The sequence below is a fragment of the Cicer arietinum genome, chromosome 5 (assembly GCF_000331145.2).
Source record: "Cicer arietinum cultivar CDC Frontier isolate Library 1 chromosome 5, Cicar.CDCFrontier_v2.0, whole genome shotgun sequence".
In the NCBI taxonomy this organism is placed as follows: Eukaryota; Viridiplantae; Streptophyta; class Magnoliopsida; order Fabales; family Fabaceae; genus Cicer; species Cicer arietinum.
Genome location: NC_021164.2, coordinates 39,982,005 through 39,993,055, shown reverse-complemented (window position 1 = coordinate 39,993,055; position 11,051 = coordinate 39,982,005). Strand labels below are relative to the sequence as shown.

Genomic DNA, 11,051 nt, shown 5'->3' with positions numbered 1-11,051 from the left:
TAACGGGTCTCAAACTTCTGATTCAACATGTTTCCTCATTTCTCTTCATTGTCTTTGGAGCCCTTGACTATGACCCAATCACTGCTTCGTGCTTGACCTGGTTAAGTTGACATGGATTCAGAATTAGGGTTAGATATATAAGAAAAACCCAATCAGGATCCCTTAGAGCCATAATCCTTAGGCCCATTCCAACCAACCATTTTCTTTTATATTTACGCTTCCACAACACGTGCTAGGTTCATCATCTTCGCACGTAAGATTGGACCTAGCGCTTTGAGGCTTCGAACTCCTCCTCGTATTCCACCACAAAGGCCATATATGAAATATCTCACGAATTGAGCTTCTGGTAAACGATATACATGTGCAACCAATCTCTCGAACTCTATGATGTACTCTTCCACATTGCCTTCCTTCTTCAATGATGAAATCTATTCAAACACTCACATCACCAAGATCGTTGTACCTATCCAACAACGTATCTTTGAAAACTTCTCAGGTCAAATCAGTCTCACCCTCAACAAGTGCTTTGAAAAAATGAATGGTTGATCTTTCCATACAGAGTTAAGTCAAACTAAACTTGATCTCATGACTCAGATCCTGCAATAAAAAGTAGACCTTCACTCAAGTAATCCAACCAGCGAGATCATTATTGATGAACATTGGGAGTTCAATCTTTTTCCACTAGTTGATGGAATTCATCAAGCTTGTCTCCCTACATCTTATGGATCTATTTCTTGATTTCCTCATCGTTAGTGTGATTCGAGTCTCCATCACCTTTTCTATTTTATGGAATCACCCATGTCCTTGCTCTGAGTGGTAAGAGAGATAAGTCTCTATTGATCTACTGTCATTTATGCTCGCATCTCAGCAATTGCAACCTCAATGGTTGACATTTAGTTCTCTAATGCATGAACCCTATTATCCATCTTCTTCTTTGGGGGCATTCACACACAAAAATAAAAAATGTTGTTCACTCACTAATTTGTAATGTATCCGACATGTCGAACTAAATTGATAGGTTCTCAATTTATAAATGCGACAGTAAGAATTAATGAGAGCTTAATCACAGATGATAATGTGTTTTATTGATGATAAAAAGGAAATTGAGCAAAGGATAAAAACCTTCCTTTTACTCTTGAGAGCTATGCTCACTCAAATTAGAGAGAATCTTTTCTCTGCTCATTACTAACAGACTTTGTTATCCCATCTATCATATCCAACCTCTCCCCTATATAGGAATGGGGACTCATGTTTTTCCCCCTCTCGTGCAACTCACCTTTCTTAAAATTTCTAACATACAATTTCCTTATCTTAGGTGCACTATGTCTCCCAATGAATCTTCCATATGCTCACAACTAACATAATTTGCTATCTCATCTCTCCTAACCAACCTATCCCCTATATACGGGATGAGGACTCGTGCTTTTCTCCCTCACCTGCCAGCTCGCCTTTCTTATATTTTCTAACATACTCTTTTCATACCTTAAGTGCACCATGTGTCCCACTACACACGTCATCAATTCCCACTTTGTCTCCATCAATGTCAATTTATAAATGCGAAAGTAAGAATTGATGAGAAATTAATTGATGGATGATAATGTATCTTGCTCTACTTCCTCTGAGTGTATTTTACAAAAATTAGTCTTAGGTTATCGATCCTCTGAAGCACTAACTTGTTTTTTAAAGAGCCTCAATGACAATTTTGATACGGTAAAAACCCAGATTTTGATGATGGATCCTCTACCTGATATAACCACAACATTTTCTTTAATTTTACAGCAAGAACGACAAATTATTGGTCCTTCTGTTGATGCTAAGGTTTTAATGATCTCTTCCATCAATGGTACTTCTAATGCTAATCATAGAAATGGTTCAGGTCATGGTAAAGCTCACGAATTTGGTCAAGGCAGAGGTGGAGCTCCTCAACGACAATGTACTTTTTGCAACAAGCTAGGACACACTGTTGATCATTGTTATTTTAAACATGGTTTTCCTCCTGGATATTCTCTTAGATACAAGCACATCAAATCTATTAATTCTTCAATTGCTGATGATGATTCTAGGTCTGCTCCTAATTATCATAGTTCTCCTAAATCCAATCCATCTGATGGTAATGTCTTTCAATTCACTGCTAACCAAATTAATCAACTCAAACATTTACTACAACAATTTGCTTCTTATTCTGAAAATCAATCTCAACCTACAAATCAAATTTCTCAAATTGCTGGAGTTTCCTCTAATCAACACAATTATGCTTTAGGTAATATCTCTCTAAACTATTGGATTCTGGTGCTACTTACCATGTCACTTGTAATTCCAAAAAAATTATTATTTTTCATGAAATTAAACAATTCATGTTACATTGCTAAATGGAAATACTGTTATGGCTACACATTCAGGAACTATATATTTCAAAAATGAATTTAAACTTTTCAATATTTTATACATTCTTGATTTTACCTTAAACATTATTTCTTTTCAGCAATTAATTACTTCTTTGAATTGTAAATTAACTTTTGTTTACTCTCAATGTGATATTCAGGATCCTACATCCAAGATGATTGGGCATGCTAAGCTTTTTAATGGATTATATCATCTGCAACAACCTATTAATGATGTCAAATATTGTGTGTTGTATTCTTTAAATTCAAGATCGTCACATGTTACTTTTGATCTTTGGCATCTTAGATTAGGACACCCTTCTAATAATGTTCTTACTCATATTTGTAAACATTTTCCATATGTGAGTTTCAATTCATATAAAATTTGTGATTCTTGTTATCTTGCCAAACAATCTAGATTACCTTTTAATGCCAGTAATACTATTTCTGATAACGCTTTTGATTTGATTCATATGGATATTTGGGGACCCTTGTCCCATTCTTCTATTCATGGTCATAAATATTTTCTAACTATAGTTGATGATTGTACTAGGCACACTTGGATTTATCTTATGAAAGCTAAATTTGAAACTCAAAAGTTAATGCATGATTTTGTTGTTTTAGTTGAAAATCAGTTTGACAAAGTTATCAAAGTTATTAGGACTCATAATGGTGTTGAGTTATTGTATCTTTAATTTTATGCAAAATTTGAAATTCTACATCAAACATCATGTGTTGAAACTCCACAACAAAACTCTGTTGTGGAAAGAAATTATAGACATATTTCAAATGTCACTAGATGCTTGATTTTTCATGTTAATCTTCCAAAAGTATTTTGGTCTTTTGCTGTCAAACATGTCATTTATCTCATTAATAGATTACCATCAACATACATTGATAATCATAGCCTTTATGAGTTGTTATAAAAACACCTCCTTGTTCTTAATGAGTTGAAAGTTTTTGGATCTCTTTGTTTTGTTTCTACTTCACAACAACATAGGACTAAATTAGATCTTAGATCTAGAAAATCTCTATTTCTTGGATATAAATTTGGCACTAAAGGCTTTAGTTGCTAGGATTTACATACTAGGAAAATTCTAGTTTCTAGACATGTTATTTTTCATGAAAATATTTTTTCATACTTCTCTAGTAATGGTTCTTCTAAAGGTGATTTGTCCTATTGCAGTGATTTGGGCACTTTTATTTTCCTTCTTGAACCTATAAAACTAGATTATGTCAATAGTAAATTGAGTCATTCTAATTTGAATGATATTAACATCATGCCTACTTGTGATGAAAATAATCCTCTAAATGAAGAGCCTTTTATACCACCTAGTATTCGCAAATCAACAAGGCCAAGAAATCCTCTTGTTTACCTTCAGGTCTTTCATTGCAATATTTTAAACACTTCAGAGGTACTGCTACTAACTCTTATATCCTTTATCTTTTGTTTTGTCTTATAAATCTTTTTCTTCTACTTATTTAAAATACATTCATGCCATGACTAGTGTTGTTGAAGCCCAAACTTATCATGAAACCATTAAATCTAAGGATTGGGTTATTGTTATGCAACATGAAATTATAGCTTTAGAATCAAATAACACTTGGGAATTAGTTGATTTTCCTAAAGATAAACATGCCATAGGATGTAGGTGGGTATATAAGATTAAGCATAGGGCTAATGGTATTATTGAAAGGCACAAGGCTAGATGATAAGCTATAATTTATCTATTTTTATAGCTTTATTTGATAGGTTAATTTGATGTTTTTAATTCGATATTAGTTCTATCTAACTACCTTTTGTTTTGTTTTGATTGCAAGGAGAGGTGAAGGAATAAGCGAAGATTTTTGGAGCAAAAGAGTCTTGAAGTTCCAACAAGCATTATTGTCTGACCATAATAATCATTACAGCCATAATGGATGAAAGAAATAAAATAAATAAAATAAGAATTTGCTAGTTCAAGTCAGCAAAGATTACTGTCTGGCAGTAATTACCATTATGGCTATAATATGTTCATCTTCTGCTGCTGCACCTATTATTGTCTGACAATAATGACCATTATGAACATAATATGTTAATCTTCTATTGTTGCACCTATTACTGTCTGACAGTAATGACCATTATGGCCATAAATTGCTCATTTTATGCTGAACTGTTTTCCTGCTATGAAATTCTGATGGTTTATTGTAATTAAAGCTCATGAATGCACCTAAGACTATAAAAAGGACCAAAATACTCAGTTTTAAGGACATTCCTACTCACAATCTCTTACTAATCTTTCTTTTGTTCTTGTATTTCTCATAGAAATTTTCTAGTTTCAATAATATTCAGTTTTCTATATTTGTTTTGTTATTTTATTCTATTATTTTATATTTCCAATGCTTTTATATTTAAACTTTGATTCTACTATGATTATATGTGAGTAGATCTTCCTTGTCTTGGGATTGTAGGCTTTCCACTGTTGGATCTCTAACAATTTCTATTTTTTTTTGTCATGGGTGTTGATCTTTTAATGCAATCTTAGTAAGAATCATATTCATACTTAGATATCAAATAATATACTGAAAGGTACATTTGATATCTGACCCTTAAGATTGGACAAGAGAATCAAATCATGAAAATAGATTTTGGTTCTATTGAAATCATGAAAAATGTCTTCTCTTAAATGATTTTGCTAATACATCAATCATGAAAATAGGTTGGTTATTAGTTTAAAATACACTTTTGTTCTTTGAAAGAAAGCATTAGTTACAATTATTTATCTGATTTTTAAGAGATTAACACCCATAACTCATAGAAGGTTAATTTTATTGTATCCATCATTGTGAAAACTACAATTCCAATGCTTTATTTTTATTGTGTATTTTAAACCAAAAATCATTATCAACATTTACTGTTTTAGCTAATCATCATAGTAAAAAGACACTAGTACTCATAATAAAGTCTTTGTGGGAACAATAATTTTTACTACGCGATAATAACATGCACTTGTGATCTTATCACTAGACTTGTTGCCAAAGGTTTCACTCAATTAGAAGGTGTTGATTTTCTAGACACTTTTTCTCATGTGGCCAAATTAACTACTGTTAGATTACTTCTTGCTTTTGCTGCCACTAATAATTGGTTTTTAAAACAGTTAGATGTTAGTAACACTTTTCTTCATGGTGACCTTCATGACGAAGTTTATATGAAACTTCCTCCTGGTTATATTAGTCATAATAGTAATAAGGTTTGTCGTTTAAAAAAAATTGTATGATTTAAAACAAGTGAGTCCAATGGTTTGCCAAACTGTCTTTTTCTTTGATATCATTTGGTTTTTAACATTTAAAACATGATCACTCCTTATTCATTCTCAAGACATTAAAATCTTTTATTGTTTTGTTGGTTTACGTAAATGATATTATTATTGCAGGTAATTCTGAATTAGAGATCGATATGATTAAGACTTTTTTAAATTCTTCTTTTTAGTATAGAGACCTTGGGGACTTAAAGTTCTTTCTTGGATTGGAGATCTCTCGTTCAAGGGAGGGTATTGACATATGTCAATGTAAACATGCTCTCGATATCTTGTCAGACGTTGGATTATTAGGCGCTAAACCTTGCAATACACCTATGATCAAGGACAACAAATTTCTATACAACTCAAAGGCACAACCTCATGACTCAACCTCTTTTAGAAGAATTATTAGACGTCTTATCTACTTGACCAACACACGACTTGATATCACTTTCGCCATGCAGCAACTTAGCCAATTTATGCAATCCCTGACTGAAGACTATTGCATGGCAGCCATGATGATCCTCAAATACATAAAAACTACACCACCCCCAAGGATTATTGTACTCATCAACATCCAGACTTCAAATGTGAGCGTTTAGTGACTCTAATTGGGCAACCTTCCCAGAAACAAGAAGGTCTGTAACTGGACTTTGTATATTTCTTGGATCATCATTGATTTCGTGGAGGTCTAAGAAACAAAGCATTGTATCTCGTTCATCTTCATAAGCAGAGTATAGAGCATTAGTGTCAACAACTTGGGACATTCAATGGATAAACATTTCTTTTGCAAGAATTAAACATGGATTGTTCTGTCCCTACAACTCTTTATTGCGATAATCAATCAGTCACGTACACTGCATCAAACCCAGCATTCCATGGGAGAATAAAATATATAAGAAATTGATTGTCCCATTGTTCGGGACAAACTACAAGTTGGATTGTTCAAACTCTTGCCCATATCTTGATCAAATATGCTGACAGATTTCTTTACTAAGTCCCTTGAACCTACAACATTCAATTCAATTATTAACAAGTTGGGAATTCCTAACCTACATTCTCTATCATTAAGCATAAGAGCAAGTTGTAACACCCCGTTTTTCAAAGCGAGGGTATATATTTCTTTTTCTAAAAGTAATTAAAAACGAACAAAGAAATAAATCAGGAAATGCTTTTGGATAAATAATTGAGTCATTATAATTTACGCAGCGGAAAAGTTTCTTCAATTATAAATCCAAAACATTTTTACATAACATCAAATGGTACATGGAACCCATCCAAAGATGATATCAAACTGATAATATTTGTATAAGTACAATTTTCCAAAACTAAAATACTTCAAACCAAACGGAAGGACCCCTAGTCCCTATACATCATCCTAATCTGATCATCCTACCAAAAAGCTATACACCCTGAGTAATCTCCACGCGCCCCATGAGATCCTCCTAACGTAACAGCAGTCAAGCGTTCCCATCTCCATCCCTGTCCGTAGGGTACGAACCAGTAGGGCCGTCCTGACTCTCATCTGAGGGCAAAGCCCAGATTTCCACAATAGTGTAAAGGGTCACCAACCAGAAAATAACAGATAACACATAGCAATTAAGTTTTTGAATGCTCAAAACAACTTTTTAACTAAGCATGCACCTTAACAGGATTTTCAATGTGCGAAAAGTTCATACATTACATTGCCAATGAAAATGAAGGTAAAATGCAGTTCTCGATCTCCTAATTAACACATGATAAAACAAAACATGGATAGATTCATGAGCAATTAATCATACAACTAAAAATGAGGATTTTCACTGAGCCAATCGATTGGGCAATCGATTGGGGTGAAGATTTTTAATGAAAACAGAATCCTGGGCTGAATTCAATCGATTGGTAAATCGATTGATTGGTTCCTGAGCCCCTGGTTTCGAGCCAATCGATTTCCTAATCGATTTGGTGAGGGATTCTTAATGAAAACAGAATCCTGGGCTGAATTCAATCGATTGGTAAATCGATTGATTGGTTCCTGAGCCCCTGACTTAAGGCCTAATCGATTGGGCAATCGATTTCGAAAGGGATTTTAAAAAGGCTGATTTACAAAATCGATTGGCTAATCGATTTTGTTCATTTGGCCAAGCCCCTGTCTTTCATCCAATCGATTGGGAAATCGATTTCCCTGATCAGTTTTCCAAAAATTCATGAATTAACCTAAGTCATTCCTAATCAAGTTCACCACTTAACACTTAGCAATTTCTACGCGATTACTACGACACACAAAGGTTCGATAACCATCATACTCACACACAATACACAACACATAGCACTTAACACCTTCATCTCAGTTATCACGATAAATCAAAATTCGAATCACTCAATCATAAACTCAAATCAAACATGACTCGCGTGCCAGGCACCCTAATGCAATGCGTATATGCCAAAATGCATGGACTCGGAATTCCAAACCAAAACCCTCCTCGAAGGGCCGTAAATCATAATTGTACCGCCTATCGCAGGCCAAAGTACCAATTACCGAGGTGCCACCTATCACGGGTCAGCACGATTTACTAAAATGCGTAAATCATAAACGTACCACCTATCACGGGTCAGTACAGTTTACCGAGGTGTCACCTATCACGGGTCAACACGATTTACTAAAAGAAAAAGCGGGAATCGTAAATGTACCACCTATCACGGGTCAGTACAGTTACCATGGTGTCACCTATCACGGGTCAACACGATTTACTAAAATATAAATCGCAAACGTACAACCTATCACGGGTCCGTACAGTTTACCAAGGTGCCACCTATCACGGGTCAGCACAATTCACCAAAAATGTAAATCGTAAATGTACCACCTATCACGGGTCAGTACAGTTACCATGGTGTCACCTATCACGGGTCAACACGAATTACTAAATAGTAAATCGTAAACGTACAACCTATCACGGGTCAGTACAGTTTACCAAGGTGTCACCTATCACGGGTCGACACAATTTACCAAATGAAATGCATGAGCATACACAGACTCCATTCACAACAATCGTTAAGCAAATGCAGATATTAAAAGATTCCCCATTTTTAATACCCATTTAACTTAAACGACTTTCAAACAACATTAATTAAATAAGTCATTAAGAGATTCCCCGTTCTTAATACCGATTTAACTTAATGATTTTCAAAACAAAACGTTAAGCAAACAGTCATATTAAGAGATTCCCCATTCTTAATATACTTTTGACTTAAACGATTTTCTCGCAAAACATTCAGTAAACGAGTCATTAAGAGATTCCCCATTCTTAATACTCATTTACCGAAACGATTTTCAAAAACGATAGTTAAGTAACCGAGACATTAAGAGATTCCCCATTCTCAACGCCCAGTTAACTTAAACATTTTCCTCAAATGCACATTAAGTAAACCGAGGTATTAAAAGATTCCCCATTTTTAATACTCGTTTAACTCTAATGGTTTTCAAATTCCACAGAAACAAATTCAAACATACTTTCACATTCAAACCATAATTCACAACAACCACACCAATTAACAAACATCAAGTACGAACACACCAAATACAACGAACACAAATCACGCAACATAACACCCAGATACATCAAATTTCATTTACCACGAAACATTCATCACTATAAACAAAACCTAACTCTAAGGTTTTTACCCATAACGCACTAGTTTCGTTTTTCCCCAAATCGATACATTTAACCCTAACAATTTCCTTCCCACACAACTACAGATAAGTCCCTAATGCAAGCTAGAAGTTTGGAAGGAGCCCTTACCTCAAAGTTAGCTTTATCGAGTGTTTCCGGTTCCGCGAGAAATTCCGGTAAAATCTCCGCTCGCAACGCCGCTTCCAAATTAGTTCTCTAGCACCGTAGTGTGGTGGTGAGCAACTTTCCCTTCTATCTCTTCGAGAAATGAGGTTTGGATCTAGAAGAAACGGAGGGGTTTGTGTTTGGATCTCAAAAACCGTTTTTCTTCGTTTTCGAATCAAAGAGGAAGAGTGGAGTTACGAAAACCTTGGTCTAACTCTCATCCAACTTTGGGTCACTAGCTTTGAAGAAAAGGAAGCAACGAAAACGAAAAATGGAGAAAGGATGGATTTTGGGTTTATGCTCACGTGAGTTCAGAGGAAGGAGATGGAAATTCTGAGTTTTCCTTCCTTTCTATTTCTTTCCTTTGCTTTTCCTTTCTTCCTTTTTCCTTCCTTCCTTTATATACTATTTTCTTTTCATTTTCCTTCCTTCTAGTTTTCCTTTCTTTTTCCCTCCAAGCAAACATATATATATATAATAAATATAACTTAACAAATATCTCAAAATCTAGATATTTATTAAATTACCGTTTCACCCGAAACGCCTTAAATTCTCCGTAAAGTATTTACCGCAGTTAAATTCAACTTATTTATCGACGAGAAATTCTAATTGGCATCGAAATATCATTTTGATTATAAAATTCCAAAATATTATTAACTTTGGCCTAAAAGCCTCCGAGCCAAAAATCCAAAATATACCAAAAATACATAAAAGGGTACTTTAAAATTATGGGTCTTACATGGATTGAACATGGATTGTTCTGTCCCTACAACTCTTTATTGCGATAATCAATCAGTCAGGTACACTGCATCAAACCCAGCATTCCATGGGAGAATAAAATATATAAGAAATTGATTGTCCCATTGTTCGGGACAAACTACAAGTTGGATTGTTCAAACTCTTGCCCATATCTTGATCAAATATGCTGACTGATTTCTTTACTAAGTCCCTTGAACCTACAACATTCAATTCAATTATTAACAAGTTGGGAATTCCTAACCTACATTCTCTATCATTAAGCATAAGAGCAAGTCTTGTATAAAGTTATCAAAAAGGAAAAATTTGAAAAGCATGAGCATCAACCGATTCAACTTCATTCAAATTTGTTACAATTTTTTTTACAAATCATTACAAATTTTTTCTTACTAAACGTTACAAAAATATTGTAAAATTAAAGTAAGAGATTAAAGATAATTTATAAATTATTTTCTATTAAAAATCAATCACAAATAAAGATTATTTTATATTAACTCTTAATAAATTAATGATCATTTTTATAAATCAAATACCTATTTTTTTATTTTTAAAAAGATTATTTTATAAATAAAAAATCGTTGTTTATAAATATTATACTAAATTTTTATATTTTATCATAAAAATATATATTAAATATTTATTATTATGGGTAGTAAAATTCGTAAATTTTGTTTAGTAAAACACATCAGAAAAAAACTTAAATTTTATTTCACTGACACTTTTAATAAACAATAATTAGTTATTATAATTATATAAATGATAGGAAATAATTATTTTTTAAATTATTTAAATATTATTTTAAAGATTTAATGTATCAATAC

General features: G+C 33.4%; 1 protein-coding gene across 1 annotated transcript; it reads left to right on the top strand.

Annotated features, from left to right (window-relative positions):
• The first annotated feature begins 1,731 nt into the window (after positions 1–1,731).
• Positions 1,732–3,076, top strand: LOC101509950 (uncharacterized). The gene is made up of 2 exons (XM_004499466.1): positions 1,732–2,310; positions 2,543–3,076. The coding sequence occupies exons 1-2, from the start codon at positions 1,732–1,734 to the stop codon at positions 3,074–3,076; spliced, it is 1,113 nt and encodes a 370-aa protein (XP_004499523.1).
• The last annotated feature ends 7,975 nt before the right edge of the window (positions 3,077–11,051 follow it).